This window comes from Natator depressus, chromosome 26 (assembly GCF_965152275.1).
Source record: "Natator depressus isolate rNatDep1 chromosome 26, rNatDep2.hap1, whole genome shotgun sequence".
Classification (NCBI taxonomy): domain Eukaryota; kingdom Metazoa; phylum Chordata; order Testudines; family Cheloniidae; genus Natator; species Natator depressus.
Window position 1 is genome coordinate 453,725 of NC_134259.1, and position 22,785 is coordinate 476,509.

The window sequence follows — 22,785 nt, forward strand, 5'->3', positions numbered from 1 at the left end:
ACAGGCTACATAAAGAGTCCTAGAGAAGTCCGTACAAACAAAAATTCCACACAGACAGTGACTGGTTTATACTGCTCTATATACTATACACTGAAATGTAAGTACAATATTTATATTCCAATTGATTTATTTTATAATTATATGGCAAAAATGAGAAAGTAAGCCATTTTTCAGTAATAATGTGCTGTGGCACTTCTTGCTTACAAAATCAGACATAAAAATACAGTAGTTTTTAAGTGAGGTGCAACTGGGGGTGTGCAAGACAGATCAGACTCCTGAAAGGGGTACAGTTGTCTGGAAAGGTTGAGAGCCACTGCACCAAGCCACCTGCCCAGCTGACAAACACAGCAGTAACTTTGGTATCTGCCGGGTGTGCAGAACCCCCAGGAGAGCAGCTGGGCAGCATGTGTAGTTTCTGACATTGGGCGTTCACACTGGATGTTGCACTGTTCAGGGTGAGCTGCCAGCAAGAGGCTCCGAAAACCAGTCCAAATCACAGAGTGTCTTTCAGATTTTCCTTCTGGGTTATTTCTGGGGGATTCCTAGGGGGTTTATGGAGGTTGACTTGGAGGGGAGCCACACAAGCACCTCAAGGTGGATGTAAAGCAGCTTACTCCTGGGGGAATTCTGCGCCACTGCACGTGTGCAGCAGTCATGTCCCCCACAGACTTCTTTGCTTCCCCACAGAAAAATGACTTTCTGACAGGGAAGAAAGGGAAGCTGCAAGAGCAGTGATGCACCACTCCCTAGCAGTGCAGGTACATCGTTTCAGGAACCTGGAGCAGCCAGTAGAGAGGTAAATCAATGCAGGGCTGGGGACACCCCAGCCAGTGGCTCCTACCCTGAGCTGGGATCAGCTGCTGGGCTGGAGGCAGGAGAGGATGGGACTTCCTCTTCCCCTGCAAGGAGTGGCTGGGGCTGTGTCAGAAACCCACCCCCAGAAACCTCCCCCAGCTGCAGGAAGCTCAGCACCCTCCCCTGCTTCCTGCTCCCATCGCTCTTCAGCTGCACGCGAGGGGTCATTGTACAGGGAGCTGCTCCCACATCTGCCCAACCACCATGCATCTCCAATATCCAAACACCTCTGCCAAGCCTCACCCCATACACCGAGAACCCTTCTAGCCCCCCAATTCTCAAACCTCACCTCATTGAACCTCAACCCCTGCATCTGAAGCCTCTATCCCCTGACCTCCTGCCTCTGGACCCCCATCCCTGCACCCAGACCACTCCCCACTGAGCTCCCTGCACTCGAACCCCCACCCTGATGAGCCCCACCCCCTGCACCACCCTGAGCCCCCACATCCAGACCCCCATGCCACTGACCCCCAATTAGATACACCCAGACCCCCCACCCACCAAGCCCCACTCCCCCAGCACCCAGACCCCTCCGCTGAGCCCCAACCACTTTCACCTGGAAGCTCCTGCAGAGTCCAATTGCCCCTGTACTTGGAACACCCCCCCAACGAGCCTCTGTGCATCCAGAGCCCACCACACCTACACCCCCCACTGAGCTGCCTGCACCCAGATTGTCCCACACAGAATCCTCTCACCCCACACCTGGATCCCCCCACACTGAGCCCCTCCACACTTGGATCCTGCCTGGTTGAGCCTTCCTGCCCCACACCTGGTGCACCTGGCACAGAGGGGCAAGGCCCCAGGCTGTTTCTGGGGCAGGCCCAGGCCTTGTGCTGTGTCAGGGTTGGGTGCAGCCTCACCACTGAGTCCGTGTCCTCGGGGTAGGGGATGGGGACACTGGGGAGGCTGCAGGGTGATCTCCCACCTTCATGCAGCCAGTGGCCTGTGCTCCCCACTTCCATGCTGGAGCCTCTGCATTTATTTATTGACAAATAAAACTTTCAGGATTTTGTAGAATTTTAAAATATTGTGCACAGAATTTTTTTTTTTTGGCGCAGAATTTTTAATTTTTTGGTGCAGAATGCCCTCAGGAGTAAGCACAGTAAAAGGGTTTGTTAGGTAAAGGGAGAAGGGGAGAGGTTTCCAGGCCCTGGAGGAAAGTGCCCCTTACTTGCTGGGGTGAGTAAGATTGGCCCAGGCTTTTTCCAGGAAGGTGTGGCCTGCCCCACGTTTCTGGGAGCTGGAAATCGGCCTGGTTTGGCCGAGGCACTTGTTGCATGGTGCTTTCTCTCCATAAAGGAAAGAGACCAGAAGAAGGGGTAGTAAGAGCTATAGCCTCTCCTGTGTTTGGCAGGTGTGTGTGTGTGTTCATCAGACTACTGGCCTGCCTGCACTAATGCAGAGCTAACCGACAGACGTGGAACGGGCCAGGTGTCCCATACGCGTTGTCAGCAGTCTGCCTTGGGCGGCTCTTTGGAAGTGGAGGGGCTGGTTGTCAGAACGGCAGAGCTGCGGCCACACCCATTGTGGTCCCTTGGAGCTATGCGTTCTCAGCACCTCCCAAGACTAACTAATGTAGCAGCAAAGCAGGTGGCTAGACAAGGCTTGTGGGACCTTATTCCAAACTGCAGAGGACCTGCAGCCTGCAAAGAGCCTCCTGTTCTACATTAAGGGGCTGTATGCAGCACTGCAGGGCATTGCTGATCTGCTCATCCCTGCCTGCATGACTGCTGCACTGTTTTCCATCCCAGCTCCCTCTGCACTCCAAGCTGAGTACCTTTCTGTATCCAGGGCTAGGCAGCAGTAATGGAATTGCTAAGGATTTAAATTATTTAGCATCAGCTGCTGATTCAGCTTTAAAACAATATGCATGTCTCTTACAGTAACAGCCTGGTGGCCAAAACCTGAGGTGCCGGTTGCTCCCTGAAGCCAAAGGCGGGTGAGTGGAAAACAGGGATTATCACCAGACAGGATTGAAGAGGTAATACAGTGCAGGGACCAGGTAGCTGTTGATGCATGGTGCATGGTGAATACATGCACATTTTGCAGTCACCTGCCCCAAACTTACCCAACACCCAGGATCCATTGCAAATGCCTGATGGGAAAAGTGCAATCACCTTCCAAGTGATTCAGATCTGCACAGCTGTGGTTGCACCAAGACCATAATAGTTCAAAAAAGAACTAGATAAGTTCATGGAGGATAGGTTCATCAATGGCTATTAGCCAGGATGGGCAGGGATGGTGGCCCTAGCCTGTTTGCCAGAAGCTGGGAACAAGCGACAGGGGACGGATCACTTGATGATTACCTGTTCTGTTCATTCCCTCTGGGGCACCTGGCATTGGCCACTGTCGGAAGACAGGATACTGGGCTAGATGGACCTTTGGTCTGACCCAATAGGGCAATTCTTATGTAAATACAGAAAGCTGCTGCATACCAGTTCCCCTCAGTGCAGCAAAACACATGGCTTCCCCTAAATACCACAGCAAGCTGTTAAAGGAAGGCATTTACTCTTCCCCAAGGCAGTGTATTTAAGAGCTCTTTGCCGCATGGCCTCCCCATTCCCTTAAGTGAAAGAAAAAGAACAGCTGAGGAGGGTGTCTTGAACATTGGCACCAGGCAACAAACAGTAAAGTGAGTAAAGTGAGCCAGATTTCTCTGCTCTAGTTACAGTACGTGGACGATAACAGCACAGTCAGAGGAAGGGGCCTTGCATTCTTTTGGGACTATATCTGAGCACAGTTGAAGGTTTTCTTCAAAGTCTCTCAAGAGAAACTCAGGGACAGAACTTTGCAGCTTTAAAAAACTCTTTGTAGCTAAAGAAAAAGTTATCTTTGCAGGTCACCTTTTCCTTCTCACTCCTGTCACAAAAGCCAGGATCTGATTGTTGGAGTCCTGACCAAATCCTCATCTGGTAACTGCTTTCTGCTACCCTATATTCCCCCTGCAGTTGCAACTGGAATACTGTATTCTTCTCACTTCCTACCTAAAACTGTAGTGCAGCATAAAGGTGGCAGAACGGCTGCGGTGTTCAGCCCAGATGTGTCTGCATTTCAGTGGGGGAAGAAATGAATTTGGGTGAAGTTGTATGGCCTCTGTGTGTGTGTGTAATAAGAAAAGGAGTACTTGTGGCACCTTAGAGACTAACCAATTTATTTGAGCATAAGCTTTTGTGAGCTACAGCTCACTTCATCGGATGCAAGCTCACGAAAGCTTATGCTCAAATAAATTGGTTAGTCTCTAAGGTGCCACAAGTACTCCTTTTCTTTTTGCGAATACAGACTAACGTGGCTTCTACTCTGAAACCTGTGTGTGTAATATGGCTATATCCTAGCATCAGATGACCAAGGCTGAATTAAGGGAACTGCATGTTTTTCTAGCCCAGGTTTGTATCCTAGTTTGCGAAGTGTCTGGAGGCAGAGGGGACAGTGTAAACCGGAAATGATAGCTGGTACTAATTGTGAGTTTTCTTAAACTTCTGTTCCTGCCACGAGTTTGACCTTCCGTAAAGGGCATCTTGTTGTGCGCATTGTAAATGGCTTTCCTTTGCAAACACTCCTCGAGGGTCTCTGTAAAAAGAACTCCAGGTGCTCAGTCACTAGAGATAGAGGCATTGTATAGAAGCTTAGTGAAGGATTCACACACAGACCCATATGGGGCTTAGGGTCTGGAAATAGACAGATGAGGCCTCTTAGGGCATGTCTACACTGCAAGTAAAAACCTGCGGTTGGCTTGGGCCAGCTGACTCAGGCTAAGGGGCTGATTAATTGCTGTGTAGACGTTCAGGCTCAGGCTGGAGCCCGGGCTCTAGGGTCCTGTGGGGGGAGGGTCCCAGAGCTCAGGCTGCAGCGAGAGCCCAAACATCTACACTGCAATTAAACAGCTCCTTAGTACGAGTCAGCTGATAAGGGCCAGTTGCATGGGTCTCACTGCAGTGTAGACACGCCCTCAGTGTTAGTGAATCTTCTGAGGAGAAACACCCTGCCACCAGCACTGGCTTTGTTGGGTGGTTGAATGGGGGTGGAGATTGCTTCCAGGCTCAGACCCCCAGCTTTATTGGGACACTCATATTGTGAAAGGTTTAAACCCTTCTCAGCCCTGGCTGTCCCGATGGGATTGCTCTCCTGTGCGGACGGTAGCCTTCCCCAGAACCCGCAGCACTGGAGCTTTTAACTTTTCTGTATGGAGAGAGGGTGCTGATGGCAGGTTTCTAAGACTCATTGCCATTCACCCCCTGTGCTTACCCACAGAGCTAGCCACTTGCAGCCGTAGTCCATCTGCAGTGAGGGTAGGAAGGAGTTTAGAGATGGAGTTTGTTGCAGCTATCATGCTAGTGGGTGAGGTGAGGTGTAATACAGGGTTGAAGGATCAGTGGGAAGTGTTAGGAAGTGTGATTAAAATGGGAATGCAATTAATGTAGCAAGGAGAATGGCTCCACTGGGAGCGGAGCCTGCTTCATCTACAAATAGCAACAAAAACAATTAGGGATTAATTTATTAAATGCGCTGAACCACAGAGCTGACTCTGGTGAGAAGAGAGAGCCAGGAAGATACAAAATGACAGAGCCCATCACCCGTTACCACTAGATGCCTAGTGAATTTCATAGGATAGCAGGAGTACAGATAATGGCAGGATTTGGCCCTAAGAGTCTGCAAATGTCTCCTCCAATCACAGCACATAATAGAAGCGGCAGGGCTGGTTCCAAGCTGCCCGGGGTTGGTTCTGGGGCACACTCCCGGGAGGACAGGGTGCGATGCTGAACGGGGCTGGTTCTGGGGATGGCTGGGTGGCAGGTTACGTGGCACTGGCTCTGGGCAGAGGTTCAGTTTTTAATGGGGTGAATGAAAGATTCAAATGATGGAATTCGAGTTGCCTCCCGATCCTATGCCAGGCCCCAGTGAGCGCGGAGCCTGGGGGGTGAAACACTTGGCTTTCTCAGAGGAGTTTCAGCCTGCCAATGCCCCTGGGTGGGACCCAATTTCTGCTGCCTCCCCATTTTCGCAGCCCAAGGAAGGCTCTTGTGAGCTGGTGGTGCTAGCAGCAGTGACCCTCACTTTGCTCTTGGCCACAGCTTGCTCCAGAGACTTCTACAAATCCATCCGGTTGTCACCATTAAGATACCACACAGTCACCACAGTTATTTCCTGCTCTGGGCACTGTGGGCCTGGAGCGTCCCATTCACTGCTGTGCCCTAGCTGTGGGCCTTTAAGAGAATTCCGAGGGGATGAAGGGCTCTGAGAGGAGGCTGGGTGTTCCCTGCTTCCAGCTGCTCACTGGGCCTGAAGGAACTGCAGGGCGCAGTGACTCTGCTCAGTACAGCCACGGTGCTTCATCATGCAGGAAGTGACTTCCTGAGCGAGCAGGAAAACCCAGGCTCCCATTCTGGTGTCCCAGTCTCCAGCTGGTGCCCTGCTAAGGAATGAGTTGCCTCACCAAGGAAATCATACCCAAGAGATGGCCTGTCCTCTGTGGGCCTCTCTGCAGCAGCGGAAAAGTTGCTCTTCTGACTGTTAGTGGTTCTGGTGGCAGCCATAATGTGCCGGGTACTATACCAACCCCAGATAAAGGCCTGGCCCCAGCCCTGAGGAGCTCACATTCTCAAAGGACACAGCAAAGGAGAAGAGGAGAGGATCCAATGGAGTAGCGGCCAGGCAATGAGCAGGCTCAAAGGGATGGTGTGAGGTGATATGTTTGCATGGCTGGCGGTGTGTTCCTTAGAGGCAGGTGGGTTAGCCCCAGCCATGTGCACGTGCCTGTCTCTGGGGCCCTTTCAGCAGTGATTTTAAAGTGACTTGGTTTAAAAATGTTTTAAAAGTAAGCTTTAACTTGTCTGTGTGGAGAGAGGCTGCTGATGGCAGGTTTCTAAGGTCATTGCCATTCACCCCCTGTGCTTGCCTACAGAGCTAGCCACATGCAGTTGTAGCCCTGGCCTTGTAGAAGGGTGTTCTGCATGGGTCCATGTAGCCATGGCCTTGCAGAAGGGTGGTCTGCATGGGGCTACTCCTGGTGTTTTGGAGTGGCCCGTCCCAGATGCCACCAGCCTTCAGACTCTGATCTACATTCATGACATGCAATTATGCAGAAAAAAATGCAGCATTGAATAAACTTGTGATATTGCTTCCTAGGTTTGGGGCAGCAGCATCTACCGCCAGGCAGGAACCATGGACTTTCCGGGATACATTTAACTTCTCTAGCATTTTAAGGCAGGTGGCCAAGTGTGCTAGGGAACAAATTATCCCTATTGGCAGAGTGAGCACAGAGCCCAAACTGCCTCACCCCCCAGAGGTGGTTGGCTCAGACCCGGGGGGAGGCTGTTGGGGGAGGGGGTGATGCCCACGGTGTCGCTGCCTGCTCAGTATCTGTCCCGGGATAGGTAGTGGTCTTCAGCTCCTAGGCGTTCAAGCAAACATCTTTCAGCAGCCCGACATTAACTTACTAACCAATGCATCACCCTGGGCTGGGAGCGTGCTATGGCCGCAGCGCTCTTCCTGGCACTCTGCATCCCATCGTTTCCTCTGCTCTTCTAGCGCTCATTGCACACAACCGGTCAGCTTGGAAATTACACACTGTGCATCGTTAACGTGAGAACATGCTTCAGTCTCCATTGGGTGGACACTGTGGGGATGGTGTAGCATGGAGCAGCACCTAGTTATGTATTCGGAGGAGTCTGTACCTTACCAAGTTCTGTGTGTATACAGAAGAGCCAGTGGCCACTGGTAAAGCTGGACTTCCCCACAAGCCTGTCCCGAATGCTCAGTCCCCCTTTGCTCTTTATATTCTCTCTTGCTTTTCCTCCCACCAAACAACTCAGAAATGCAGGTGTAGGACCTTTGTGGGGAAATGGGCTGACCCTGAATCCTTGGACAGGACTCTGCGCAGATCCACAGTTCAGTAACAGCTGGATGGCTGGCTAGCTAGCTTCTTCTACAGCACCTGTCAGTGCAGGGATCAATGTACTCCAGTCATTCACAGAAGAAAAGGAATGTGAATGGAATACAGGGGAAGGCGTGGTTCTGAGGGACAGGCCCACTCACTGTTTTGTTTGTGCCCCACTCACACACAGTGGATATTCCTGCACTTGTATCACAGTGGGGGATTGTCACTGAACTGTGGGACTGTATTGATTGATGTGGGACGCAGGACGCTAGACACCATGGAAGGGATTGGGGTCACCAGCCTGCACTGGTGTCGGCAGCCTGTGTGGTGACAGTGACAGCGCTGTGCATCAGAAGGGACTCTGCAGGGCTGTGATTCAGAGCTGCACGTATGTTATGTTATGCAGCAGGCAAGTGGTTTAATTTCAGGTCCCTGGTTCTGGCCTCCCAGACCACAATGGGCTCCCTAGAACCACATTCCCTGAAGGTTTGCTCAATGGTTCTCATGCATTTCCCCTGTGTCTCCCTGAGCTATCAGGCCCGCATCTGGCAGAGCATCTTCCACCCAATAACCTCTCTTGGGCAGCAGAACTGGGCAGTGTCTTCTGCTCATTTGACCCTGGGAAGTTAATGAACACAAAGGGCTTTTGTAGCCCTTTCTTGCTCTCTCCTCTGTGTCTACATGAGAGTCTGCAAACTTCTGCAGACTGTGGCAGTGTCTGCAAAGGATTCCTGGCTAATCTCTGGAGAAATTGGAACTGGTCAGTGGAGCAGGATTAGCTGCCAATGAAGAGGGGAATAAAAATCTGAAAGGGGGCCCAAAAGGGGGAGACATTCGGCACCAGGGAAACCATGCAAACAGGTCCTGCCCTTGCTAGCAACTGTTCATCTCCACTGGTGTTACTGATGCAGGGCAGCTGGGGGAAGATGGTCCACGAGTGACAGCATTTCAAGCACTGTGGCATCTGTCTTGGCTAGACAGGAACACGGAATATGATGTGATGCTGGCAGGCCAGGTGCCAGCTCAAGCCAAGGTCCCCGTGTCTCAGGTGAACACTGACAAATCCATTGATGGAACAAGTCTGGCTCACTTGTGTGTTGGTATTGTTATGATAGATGTTAGGATTATAAGAATGTGTTTAGTGTTTAGACTTTATGGAATGCTGGTGAGTGGCTGCCTACACTGATCTCATAGCATCTGTATCCCATATTGTATGATAATATCTGAGCATTTGCATTGGGACCCTTGGTAGCTGTGTAAATCACTGGACAGGAGCGAGGGATTAAGGAGTGTGAAATGCTGGTCTCCAACAGAGGGTGTTCTATCCTGCCCCACAAGGAAGGCCCCTCAACGCCAGCCAGACTAGAGAGGGACATTAAAGAGGACAAAAGACCTTGTTGTTTACTCTCCCCCTCCAATGAAAATGGGTCTTGTTTACTCTCCCCCTCCCGTCAGCTGAGTTTGCAGCGCAAAGCAGAAGAGGGGAAGGGAATAAAACCCCCTACCATGGAGGAACTGGAGCTCCTGAGCTGACTGCATACCTGTGTCAGGGTGGCACGTACACAAGAATTGCATTCTGGTTCTAGGAACCTGCCTGCTGCATTGAGGCACCTACTGCTAGAGTGAAGGCTCTGCCAGTGATTCCATCAGAGCCGTGGGGGCGTGGCGTGTGCATGCACATGTCCAAAGGGGATTGTTTTTTAAAGGAAACCTTTTCTAATAAGGCCTGAGCTCTGCTGCCAGTGCTGTAACTTGGAGCACAGTCCCTGCTGGGGTTAACCCGCATCTCTCCATCATGCAAAGCATTTGGCAGGCTCCATTTTTCATGCCTGCATCTGAGCACATCCCAGAGCACTCGCTGCGATGAGCGCTTTCCCAGGGACGGGCTCAGCTGACTTGCAAGCATCCAGGTGGGTGCAGCTGGCTAACCAATGGTGTGAGGACCCCACAGTCATGTTTGTGCTCAATGGCCTGCCCACATGTAGTCACGTCAGGTTCTGAGGCATCTGTTGGCATGGCCCCAAGGCATCCAGATCACCACAGGTCTGCAGTCAGCACATGGGTTCCTGATGAATGGGAGCTAAAAACAGAAATGGAGCACTGTGCTGTCTTGTGTTCACCTAGCGCTTTGCAAACACCAGCTAATTAATCACCAGGCACCTGAGCAGGGTGAATAAAGCCACTGGCACCCTTTAATGGAGAGCAGAATCTGGTCTTCCAGCCTGGAGTGCCTAGTAAACGCTCCCCCGTCAGTGTTCATAGTGCACCCATTGTCATGGTATTGGAGCACAGACCGTCTGGAGGGGCTGTTTCCAAGGGGTCTGTTCTCATGAGCTGTGCCGTGACTTCCCGCTTCCTGCTCCAAGTAGCTTAGGGCTAACTTCCCTTCTCCCTGCATGCAGGAATCTCCAGGAGGGAAGGCTGGAGCTGGCATCTGCCCTGTGACTAGGAGAAGGAAGTTTCATTGTGTTGCAGGAACGTGTAGGGATCAGGTCCCCTTGTGATGGTGCTACACGCACAAGGTCAGAGGCAGTCCTGGCCCTGAGCAGCTTTCAGACGAGGAATTCTGTCCTCACTGTGTCTCATGTTTCCGAGACCTGCCCTGCACTTTTCCTGTTTGAAAGGCAGGGTTCAGGTGCCTGAGGTTGGAGCCCCATTCACCTGCCTGCAGACGTGTTTAGAAAGCATGTTCCAGACACCCTGCCCTCTCAAACGCTCGGAGAAGAGCCCAGCCGCTGTTTACCATGGGCCCTGGCATGGGGCAGCCCCCGTAATCTCCAGTCCCCAGGCAGGAGCCTCCCCTCGGCATCTGCACGTGTGAGGGGCGATAGGGCAGAGGTCTGCTGCTGCTGATAAAGCCCTGTGCCTGCTGGGATCTTGGGCACTTGTTTTGGAGGTAGAGCTCACTGTGCATCTGTGCAGACCCCAAGCACGGAGATGGGGGCTTCCCTTTCACCAATAGGGATGCCAGGCCTGCTGCACCTACGGAAAGTGAGTACTCGGGCAGCCTCTAAAGGCAGCGGGGGGCTTTTGCAACTCAATTCCTAGGGCAAGGATAGCTGGAAGGCTGTTTACCTATCTTGTCTGGCATGTGTGTCTGTCGGAACTGGTAGCATGGGATCAGGGCCCCGTGGTGCTGGGCACCTGTGTGTGCACATGGTGAGACAGCCCCTGCCCCAGAGAGCTTGCAGACCAAACAGACGAGAGACACAGGATGAATCATTGTACAGATGGGGGACTTGGCCAAGGTCACACAGGGAGTCAGTGGCAGAGCCAGGAACTGAGCTGAGCCCCTTGTTTCCAGGCTGGAGAGTTAGTAGCAAGACCATCCCTGCTCTCCACGCCAGCGTATTCTGAGCTGATATAGCTGAGGGGGGAGGGGGATTGGCTGCCAGTTTTCTTTTTTAACGGTAAACAGCAGCGGCCAAGTTGTCATCTTTCCTGCCCACCTAAAGCACTGGGTCAGGCGCACTGGGTGGGGTTTCCATGCAGGCTCCATCTGCCTTTGCTGATGAACTGGGAGCTGTGCTGCCTTTGGAGCCAGGCTAGCAGCAACTTCCCTTCACTAGGTGCAGGTGTTGCTCACAGGGTCCTAGCACAGCTCCCCTTGCCAGTGCAAGGGGGGATCTTTTCTAAGAGCTGTGCTGCAGGCAACCTCCCTTGGGGCCTTCTTCCCTTGATGGCTTAGAGCAGTGGTTCTCAACCAGGGGTCCGGGGCCCCCTGGGGCACTGCAAGCAGGTTACAGGGGGTCTGCCAAGCATGGCTGGCATTAGATTCGCTAGGGCCCAGGGCAGAAAGCCAAAGCCCTGCCATGCAGGACTGCAGTTTGGGGCTCGGAGCCCCCCACCTGGGGCTGAAGCCGAAGCCTGAGCAACTTAGCTTTGCGATGCCCCCTGTGGCATAGGGCCCTGGGCAACTGCCCAGTTTGCTACCCCTTAACGCCAGCCTTGGCTTTTATACGCAGAAAAACCCTTGTTGTGGCACAGCTGGGCGGTGGAGTTTTTACAGCATGTTGGGAGGAGGCTCAGAAAGGAAAAGGTTGAGAACCACTGGCTTAGAGAGCTCGTCACACGCACAGCAGCCGGGACAGCATGAAGCCCCTGCGTGTTTCAGCTACAGCGCAGCGCCTGCCTCTCCCGCAGTTTCAGCACAGTGATCAGCCACAGCTGTACAGATTCTAACAGACAGTTCTCTGCTCAGGCCTTTGCCCATTGCATCCAGGCAGAGCAGGTGCGAATTAGTCCTGCTGAAGCAGGGCTAGAAAAAATGAGGGGGAACAGATTGTAGAAATTAGAAGCTGCTCACAAGCAACATTTAAAAGCCTTCCCCTGGGCACAGAATGAATCTGTTCGGAAGGAACCGGATTTGGGTCTGGAGCACTGTCGGTGGGTGCTGGAATCCAGCCCCTCTCCTCAGTGCTGGGAGCCATGTGCAGTGTCTGGGATAGATGAGGCTGGGTGCACCATACGTGCCCTTTGCTGGAGAGGCTGCCCCCACTCTCTGAGCTGCACCAGGCAGGCCCAGAATTTGTCCCTGGTTTTTACCAGCAAGTGGAATCTGTCACATACCTTCTGTGCACTGGGTTTTCCTGGTGTGTTCTCTGCACATCCCCATCTGCGCAGACTCAGCTACATTTATTTGCTGTCATGGTTCAGGAAGAAAGTGCATTAGGAGAGTAAGAGGTAAAAAATCAAGTAGTCACGTTGCTGCTGTGTCTCTCTAACCAGCTGTAAGCCCTGGTAGGTTGTAATAAGAGGTGTAATGCATGAACAGCAAGCTCTAGAGGTTTGTCTTAAATCAGAACCTGGTGATATAAAAATAGCATTCCCCGCTCAGGAGCACAAAGAGCGGGGGCTTCTGCTAGCCTCAAGAGGGAGTGACAGGTTTCACTGGGGTGTGCATGGCCCATGCTGACAGGAGCTGCAGCCATGTTAACTCTTCCATAGCCTTGGCTCCCCAGTCTGCAGCTCCCTGGCCAAACACCATGGGATGCTGTTCCATTGACACCTCTGCTGGTGCTGGTTGCCCGGCTGTTGATCAAGGGCAATCGTGAATTTGTGAATAATAGGACAGACTCTTAATCCTGCTTCTCAGAAAACCCATTCGTGTCAAATGGGTGTAGTCTGGGAACAAATGTGCTCAGAGCAGCAGGATTTACGCCCTTATCAAAGGGATTTGATGCCTGCGGCGTGGGCTGTTCCCTGCTTGTGGCACCCTCCTGCTCTGTGTCCCCAAAGCTGCTCTGGCTGCAGCTGCCAGCCAAGTGGGACCCACCCACGGGGGAGCTGAGGATCATTTCTAATCCTCAGCCACAGCAGCTGTTTAAGATCCTAAATGGCTAACTAGAGCTCTAGCTAACCCGGGCTCTGAGTGCGCCGTACATTGGTGAATGGCAGGCTGGAAAGCAGTCGCCAAGAGCTGTCTGTGTCGTTATTTGTGGTCGCAAGTGACTACACATATACAACTGAGGTGACAAACTAGAGGTGGTTCCTGAGAATTTGGCCCCAAAATGAAATATTTGAAATATGGTTTCCTCTCTCACATCCCTGCCAGGGTCTGTGTTCCAAGAGAGAGGGAGCACGGTGGAGTGGGAGTCAGGGGTCCTGAGCTCTGTTCCTGGCTCTGTGACTGAGCCGCTGTGAGACCTGGAGCAAATCACTTCATGTCTCTATCTTTGATCTTCCCCCTGTAACCCGGGACAGTTGGGAAGGTTTATCCCTGATCCCTGTAGGACTTGTGGTCTGCCTTAATCCTTGACCTATGTGCTGGCTGTTAAATGGTTCCTGGAGCCCTAAGGATTAATGGAATCCCTTTGTAGTTGAGAACAATGTGGTCAATGGATGATCTGGGGCTCTGGGTCTTCTCTTGTGTTGGTGAGTACACAGAATCCTTGGGGCTAGCCTGGCTCATGCACTCCAGAGGGTCTCTAGTAGCTGGTTGGGTTTTATTTGGCACAGACCTCAGCAAGCTGGGTCAGCTAGCAGCCTCCCTCGGTCTCTGTGCCAGTCCCTCCCCCCGGCTTGCTGCCTCTGGTTCTGGAGCTGTGCGAGAGGAATTAAGCTGATGCCACATGTCTCTCTCTGATTGTGAAGGGGAGGGTGCTGGGGGCCAGAGAAGTGCTGCTGATGGCAGTGATCCTTTGCTTGCTGTGGAACATCAGACAGGCCACAGCGGTTATGCCCCAGTCCAGCCAGCCTCACTGCCTTACGCTAGTGTCTGGGCCAGTTCAAAATACCATTTCCCATTAAAATGGTTAAACTGGGAGCATTTAAGGGGAATGAAAAGGCATCCCAGCTGGCATAAACGCCCGGGCTGCAGATGTGGGGCTAGAAAGTTTCAGATACAGAAGCTGCCTATAACCTAACAAATGGCGGGAAAGGTAACGAAAGCAGCAAAATAAAATGTCTGGAGGTTGAGAAAAGCTTCAGCTCCCCTTTCACCCTAAATGATTTTCCATAGTTGGGGAAGTGCAATATGGATACATTGTACAGCAGTAAAAAAGGAGGACCTGTGGCACCTTAGAGACTAACCAATTTATTTGAGCATAAGCTTTCATGAGCTACAGCTCACTTCATCGGATGCATTCAGTGGAAAATACAGTGAGGAGATTTATAACACCCATTTTTTCATGTTCTGTGTGTATATAAATCTCCTCACTGTAATTTACACTGAATGCATCGGATGCAGTGAGCTGTAGCTCATGAAAGCTTATGCTCAAATAAATTGGTTAGTCTCTAAGGTGCCACAAGTCCTCCTTTTCTTTTTGCGAATACAGACTAACATGGCTGCTACTCTGAAACCTGTCATTGTACAGCAGTGTTAATGCCATTTCTTCCTGGGCCCGTTAGCACGGGTGCTGCGTGCCAGGTCAAGATCACAATGCTGGGTTTGGACCAAGGAGGTTGGTGTCAGGCCCCTGTACTAGGGAACCTGATGAGGGAGCGAAGCAGCCTCTCAGCGCTGTTTACAGGGGGAGGGAGTGGACACTCGGGAGGCCAAAGTAAAACAAAGGGACCCACTGCGGGCTTAGAAACATGGGAAGAAAATAGCATCCTGAGGGAGGTGCAGCTACAACATCTGGGAAGCTCTGTCCGGACGGCAGACATGCCACTCGGAAAGGCAGTGCACTGGACAGCAGTGGAGCGCCAGCGGGGGAGAAGCTTTTGGGGTGATATGGCAGCCACGTAAGACAATGCTCTTTGTTTGGCGCTGCCTGTGCGGAGGCACTGAGAGCCAGGAGGTGGCGGTGGGGGCTTGTCTGTGCTGGGAAGTTTCATTGCCTTAGAACAGGCCGTAAAAGCTGCCAAAGCGCATAGTGTAGACAAGGGCTGACCTGTTTCACACTCTGTCAGCTGGCTGTGTGTAGCCCTGGGGGATCATAGAGGGCAAGCCAGGACCTGACAGCCCATATCTCCCAGGAGTGCTAGACAGCATGTGTTCTAAGGTGATGCAGCTTCTCAGCATAAGCAGCCCGGTGGGAAAGGACTCTGTTGTTGATCTGGGCACCTTGGTATCAGCAAGGCAGGGAGGGGCCATGCAGAAGAGCGTGATGAGGTCAGAGAGCAGGTGGGATGGATTTATGGAGAAGATTAGAAATGCTACTTGTGTCTAACTTGGCTAAATGACCACAGGGACTATGGCTACATTAGCCTTCACCTCCCCCCAAAGCCAAGGAGGGAGCAATAGGCCAATGCTGCCAGCATGTTCACCACACTGTAGGTCTGCTTTGAGCAGAGTTACACAGCACAGCCCCCCACAAGCAGTGGAGCTGCACTGTGAGAGGCAGTGCTGGCGATCTGGAGGGCAGAGGCTGATAGACCCAGCCGAAGGGATCTGTGATAACTGGCCAGGTGGTGAAGGCGGTGAACACGGGGAGAGGATTTGTTTAGGAGGAAGCTAGGAGCACTGGATGGAAATGAAGAAAGGGCTGAACCTCAGAAACCATTTCCCTCTGGAGCCATCTATCTGATGGCAGAGTCATACCCCAGGGAAGCGGTGGAAGCCCCGGCTACTGGGACCACTTAACCCCAGTGTTAATTAGTATTCCAGTGAGTGGCAGGTGTCAGCTTCTTGGAGCAGGGGCCTTCTCTGTCTGTTTTCTGTACAACACAGCTGCATGCCAGTGATGAACCATACTGCAAGGGATGAAGCCCATGCTAATGTGCTGGAGGGAAGTGTCTTGCACGGGTCTCCAGGGAGTGGACAGGAGTCTTTCCTACCCCTGCTCCGTTTCTCACTCCGAGTCTGCAAACCTTTGACTTTGTTTCACGTCATTGACAGGCTTCTCCGGCCACTTTGTGTCCAAGGCCAGCGCTGTCCAGCAGCACACAGGGTTGGCTGTCCAGCACCTTGGCTGTGTGGCTGGCCATCGCTCACCCCTGGTGCTGTTGAGCAGTGGGGATACCCACGTGCAGGCAAAGGCAAAACTGCCTCTTCCCCTTAGCACTGCAGCTTGCCTCTGGGAGGGGGCTGCTGCCCTGCGATTGGCCACTCCGTTACATGCCCCGTCCTTCGCTGGTATGCACGGTCTGTCTGCCAAGCAGCTTACCTGGCAGGGACAAGGTGAGTTTGGGGCAGTGGACTGTCCTGACCTGGTTCCTCCAGGTTGACTCATGCCTGTGATGGAAGCAGCTTTACATCCTGTCTTGTGTCTGATTTAGCTGAGATAAAGCACGGCACATGCTGCTCCTGAGCCTCAGACATGTGGATTTGCAAGCAGATGTCAGCAGGACGCTGAGCAGGGGCCGCTAAGTACCTTGCTGATAGGAGCACATGGCTTTCCAAAGGAAGTGGAGGAGACAGGAGTTTGAAGCTGTAATGTTATCACAAGTGGTAAAACTCAAGAGACAGACGTGCATTAGTGGATTAACTGGGTTGAATTGCTTTCAAGTTCTCCGCCTGAGAGCAGCCCAGGGAAACTTCACTCAGCAAAGCCCTGTAATAGAGACGGCTCTGCTGCGTGTGCTTCCTTGCCAGCAAGGACTGCAAAGTCCTAGGATGTGTCTACACTGCTGCCTGGCCATGACTGCCCTGGCTTGCAGACCCCGCAAGGGGGGAGGGTCTCCGAGCCCAGGCCCAGCCCAAATGCCTACACTGCTATTTTTAGCCCTGCAGCCCCAGCCCGAGTCAGCTGAGCTGGGCTCTGAGACTTGGTGCCGCAGGGTTTTTATCGCAGTGTAGACATACCCCGAGAGTTCAAGGCCAGAAGGGACACCAGGTCATCTAGTCTGAGCTCCTGTATTTCACCAACACCCGCACACTAACCCAACAACTTGTGAGACCGAAGTGTCACCGCCCACAGGAGACTAGACTGCTGTGCACCACAGGCAGTGAACAGGGAGGACCAAGGTGCCCCAGTGCCTGAGCCTTCCCCCTAAGTGGCAGGGAAATGATTAAATGAGGTACATCTACTTGCACGGTAGAATCCTGGCAAGTGACCCACACCAACATGCTGCAGAGGAAAGGGAAACCCCCCCAAGGTCACTGCCAGTCTGGCCTGGGGGAAAATTCCTTTGCAGCCCTAAACATGGGGTCAGTGAGACCCTGAGAGTGTGAACTAGAACCAGCCAACCAAACACCAGATACAGAGAATACTGGGTGCCACGGTAGTCCACAGAGCCCTGGCCCACCCTGCCCAATGTCCCAGCTCTAGCTGTCACCATTGCTGATGCTCCAGTGGAAGGAGACCAGCCCCCTCTCAGGGGGAACCCTTTCCTGACCCAGGCTGAAGCCCTGATCCTTGAGCTGTTAGGAACATAAGACAAACTGGAAGTGAGCCCCAGGGCTGCTGAGCCCTGCCCCTTCCATCACACACAGACTTGTCAGACAATCGTACTCATATGTTCATCCAGCTGTCTCTTAAAACTAGTTGTTTGGCCCCACCACTCCTATTGGGAGGCTGTTCCAGAACCTCACCCTCTGATGGGGAGAAACCTCCTTCCAATTTCCAATCTGAATTTCTGCCTGGCCAGTTTTTACCCATTTGTTCTTGTGCCAACATTGTCCTTGAGGACTCCTGGGAGAGTGGAGCCCACTTCACGTCTGCAGCCACTGCCTCGCGGGGGATTGGGATTAGCACACAGGCACCTGCACAACTCACCCTTTCCTGAGCCCCCATGTGAGTGTGGAGGCATCTGCCCATTCTGCTAGGTTGCAGGGTAGTCTGGGGCTGTCACAGTGGGTTCCCGGATCCCAAGGCGGACAAGGCTGGGTGCAGTTTTGTGGGTCATTCGTCTGCTGGCATGGGGGTAGAGGCCGAGAAGTGGTGTCTGGGGAATATTTAGCATCAGAAGAGATGTTTAAGTTGCAGTGGGTCCATTGCCACTGTCACTGTGGCTGGCTGGGGTCTCTGAAGATGCATCACAGAGATGCCGGGGGAAGGAGGAGGGGCTTAGCTAGATGGGTGAAAACTGTTATAATAATTGTACTGATTGAGATGGAATAAATGTGTTTACAGGATTAGTATAATTTAGTCACCATTCAACATCAAACAGTATTAAACGGTATTAACACCTCTAGCCCATTTATTCCTTCTCAATTCCCAGAACAGAGCCCTTGGTGCTGCCGCTGCTGGACTTGCTGGCAGCTCTGTTTGTGTGGGGGGGATGCCAGCGGCAGGAGCTCTCTGCGCAGGCTCCAGCTGTGCTGCACGTCACTGGCCGTGAGGGGAAAAGCATAAAGGCCCTTTCAGAGTCGGAGCTCAAATCGACGGCAAATCACCTGGCTCTCAGCTCACCGTTGCCAACTCTGTCCACGTATCTATTCAGGGGACACCATCATAGGACCTAATCACATCAGCCGCACCATCAGGGGCTCGTTCACCTGCACATCTACCAATGTGATATATGCCCTCATGTGCCAGCAATGCCCCTCTGCCATGTACATTGGCCAAACTGGACAGTCTCTACACAAAAGAATAAATGGACACAAATAAGATGTCAAGAATGATAACATTCAAAAACCAGTCGGAGATCACTTCAACCTGCCTAGTCACTCGATTACAGACCTAAAAGTCGCAATATTACAATAAAAAAACTTCAAAACCAGACTCCAATGAGAGACTGCTGAATTGGAATTAATTTGCAAACTGGACACCATTAAATGAGGCTTGAATAAAGACTGGGAGTGGATGGGTCATTACACAAAGGAAAACTGTTTCCCCTTGCTTATTCCCCCCCCCCCCCACTGTTACTCTCACCTTCTTTCAGAGTAACAGCCGTGTTAGTCTGTATTCGCAAAAAGAAAAGGAGGACTTGTGGCACCTTAGAGACTAACCAATTTATTTGAGCATAAGCTTTCGTGAGCTACAGCTCACTTCATCGGATGCATTCAGTGGAAAATACAGTGGGGAGATTTATATACACAGAGAACATGAAACAATGGGTGTTATCATACACACTGTAAGGAGAGTGATCACTTAAGATGAGCCCGTTCTCCTGCTGGTATTAGCTCATCTTAAGTGATCACTCTCCTTACAGTGTATATGGTAACACCCATTGTTTCATGTTCTCTGTGTATATAAATCTCCCCACTGTATTTTCCACTGAATGCATCCGATGAAGTGAGCTGTAGCTCATGAAAGCTTAAGCTCAAATAAATTGGTTAGTCTCTAAGGTGCCACAAGTACTCCTTTTCTTCTCACCTTCTTGTCAACTGTTGGAAATGGGCCATCCTGATTATCACTACAAAAGGTTTTTTTCTCCTGATGATAATAGCTCACCTTAATTGATCACTCTCATTATAGTGTGTATGGCAACATCCATATTTTCATGTTCTCTGTGTGTATATATATATCTTCCTACTGTATTTTCCACTGCATGCATCTGATGAAGTGGGTTTTAGCCTATGAAGTGGGTTTTAGCCTACGAAAGCTTATGCTCAAATAAATTTGTTAGTGTCTAAAGGTGCCACAAGTACTCCTCGTTCTTTCTTCCCACAGAGCCGGGCTTGGCTAGCTGCTTGCTGTGCTCTGGCCATTCCACTGCAGGTGGTGGAGGGGCCTGGGGAGCTCTGCAGCATCAAAGCACTGGGGTCATAAAAGAAAACCCATGGGGATGCGCCAGAAAAACAGATCTGGGTGCAGAATTGCTTCCTAGAGAGTGGCCCTGGGAGCCATCTGGCAGGTGCCAGCGCTTTCCCCAGCACTGGGAAGCAGCACTGGGGTTTGCTTTTGGTGGATTCCTCAGGCACCTTTCTCTGGGGCTGCCAGCCTGGGAAGAGTGCAGTGCGTAGATGTGCTGGACGGCCGGGGGATCCCTGACCCGGTTCACAGGCCTTGGGATCTCTTCTCCGCCATGTCCCTAGCCAGGTCATCTCCCTGGATCCTCTATGTGCACATCTCCCCTCCCTCACAGGGAAGGTCCTCAGCAAACTGGAAGCTATAACAATTATTCCGCTGCTGCTGTCCACCGATAAATATGACAGATGTGCACCATGCCATTGTTATTCAGCATTTCCAGTGCAGTCCGGCAGACGGGGGGAGGAGGGGGCTTTGTGCTTGGTGCTGTACAAACATTCAGAAGTGACAGTCCCTGCCCCAAGTCGCGTACAGTCCAGCAGACAAGCAGGCAGGGAGAATGGGGTCACAAGTGTCGTACACATGCCTATCCTTTAGTGTGTCAGGAGCAGTGATCGCTACGCGCTACCTGCCTAGCTCAGTGGCTGAGGCAACATTGATAAAGCAGCCTTAGCCTCCAGTGTTCCTAGCAACTGGGGCTGAACTCACGTTGCTGGGTGTTTGCCTGGAAAACATTATCTGCTCAGAGCTCCAAAGGCAGCAGCGGGCTCCCTGGGCTGATATAAATGTGTCTGTGTTTCATGGAACAAGGTGGAGTTACTAATAACCTCCCTTCCTTTATCAGCCTTGTGCAGAGCTGCCTGGGCAGGACTGAAGGGGAGGAGATGAGAGCAGGACTCCGTCACTGTCCAGTGTCCTGAGCAGTGAGCTGGGACAGCCATCCTCTGATCACGGGCCTGGAAACCCAGCCTGAGCCCAGGCTTAGGGACTTGCACAGTCACTCACGTATGACTTGTTAACTACAGGAAGTTTCTAGCCTTTCTGTTTGCAGATAGCTTCAGCAGTGCCCAAGAGCAGCAGTTACTGCAGGGGACTAGGTGCCAGGGCTGAGGTTGCCCCACTGGCTCTTCCAGCTGCTCACTGCGGGCTTTGGGCAGATACTTGGGCCTGCGTTTCAAAAGTGGCTCCCAATTTGGGTGAATCCCACAGAGGCTGGTTCAGTGAGTGCAAAGTGAGTCTGAACCGAGAGCCTAATGTGTGTGTTGCATTGGGCTGGACTGCTTGGAAGAGCCCAGCACTCGGGACTGGACGGGAAAGCCAAGCGCAGGGGAGGGACAAGGGTGAGAGTAAATCGTCAGCAGAAAGCAGGTAGAATAAGAGTAGTGTCAAGTGCTCCTCTCTGGCCGTTCATCCTGGGCGTTGCAAAGCCCTTGGCAAAGTCTGGGTCTGATCCTTCTCCCATCAAGTCTCTCTTGTCGTTGCATTCAGTGGGCAATGCCGTGCCCAGCATTTCATGGGATCAGGGCCTCCATACGCATGATCCCCTGGAACACAGTGCGTCTGGGGAGGATTCTGTACCTGTTTCAGAGTGCAAGTGGTGCAGGACAGGGAGTCAGGAAGAATATCTCCTCCTATTGGACTACACTGTCCCGGAAAACTGCCCGGGGGACGGAAAGGGACAGAGACTCAGTCCAAACAGTTTGAAGACAGAAAAATACAAATGGCTTCTCTGTGTATGGAGACAGTGAGTGCGTGTGTGTGTGTGGGCGTGCAAGCACTTGTGTAAGTGGCAAGCAAACATACTAAGATGTGTGTGTGTGTGTGCAGGGCTGAGGGCAGAGACACCTTTCTGAGCTCCTCTCGACCTGCCTGCCCTTATTTTAAGAATTTTAAATTTCCTTTTGTTGGAAATTAGCCCTGTTGTGTCATCCCCTTGGTACTTTTTCAATGGCTTAGTTCATCTGCTCTGGCCTCTGACATGGTGACTCACTGACGTAGCAGAGAGTCGCCATGAAAAGACACCCAGAAGTGACAGACAGATGCGCTGTGGCACCAAGAAGACAGTAGAGTCACAGATCTGTTTCCTGTGCCACTCACATCCAAGCTGAGCTGTCCTCTCTTCTCAGGCTGTCCGCGTTGTCTGGCTGCTGCTGTCTGACATCCTAGGATGCGATATGCATCCCTGAGACATGCATGTGGGTTGTGGGGAGAAAAGCCACAGTTTGCCTGGCTCCCCCAGGCCTCAGCCTGGTCTGCAGGGCCCTGTCCTCCAGCAGTTGGGGGCCACAAGGACACCGTAGCCCCCCTCCCTGGTGGCATGTGTTGCCCATTGAACGCTAGGCTCCTTGGCATGTCTTCTGAGCTCATCCTCTCTGCTGTTCTCAGGAGGGCACCTGCAGCTCCGACCCACGCCCTGGCCTGGGCAGCAGTCAGCTGCTTTCTGGAGGAGGCTCAGTAGTAAATATCCCAACTGACAGAATAATGGAGAGAAAATGAACCAATTCCATTAGTGTCTGGCGAGCCCTGCAGGGCCCGTGCTGGAGCGAGGAGGGAGCCTGTATTTTTAGCCAGAATGCAGAGTAACTCACTGGCTTGCACAAAGCTGGGGAGTAGCTAGCAAAGGAGGGGGAGAGGGGAGACCAGGTTCGGGTTTCAGCTCAAGTGCTGGACTATGGCAGTTCGACAGGGCAGGTCCGGTCTAGATGCGGCTGTGAGTATTCAACATGCCTCTCCTTTGTGCACCAGGCAAGCTCTGCTTTGCTTTGCTTTTCTGTTTGCTTTCTAGCTGCATTCCTGGCCACCTCCCTGTTCTGCTCTGTGCTGGGGCTTTGGCAGCCATGGGCTGTTGGAGCCCGTGGAGTTATCTCATTTTAATCTTTGCAGCGCTATGTGTGAGTTATGGACAGGGAAGCTGTACTGTGCTCTGCTCTTCCAAGGGGATTTCTCTGCAAGGTCTCTGGGCAGTGGCTGAAATGCCCACACCAAGCTGCCCTTCCATGGCTCCTGACTGAGCAAAGGAGGCTTCTAGCAGGATTCAGA

At 52.2% G+C, this 22,785-nt stretch overlaps 1 protein-coding gene across 13 annotated transcripts in view; it reads left to right on the forward strand.

Moving 5' to 3' along the window:
* ANK1 (ankyrin 1) overlaps positions 1–22,785 on the forward strand; it is a 121,419-nt gene that overhangs the window by 39,237 nt on the left and 59,397 nt on the right. Inside the window, exon 1 of one of the 13 annotated variants that reach the window (XM_074940129.1) lies at positions 2,776–2,794. The exons of 11 other annotated variants lie outside the window; for them this stretch is intronic. Coding sequence is in view for 1 of the 2 variants with exons in the window: in XM_074940125.1 (XP_074796226.1) it covers positions 10,667–10,720 (54 nt within the window). In the remaining variant the exon portion in view is untranslated. Of the gene's footprint in view, positions 1–2,775; positions 2,795–10,614; positions 10,721–22,785 lie in introns of those variants that run through there. One more of the 13 variants, XM_074940125.1, reaches the window with a different exon arrangement.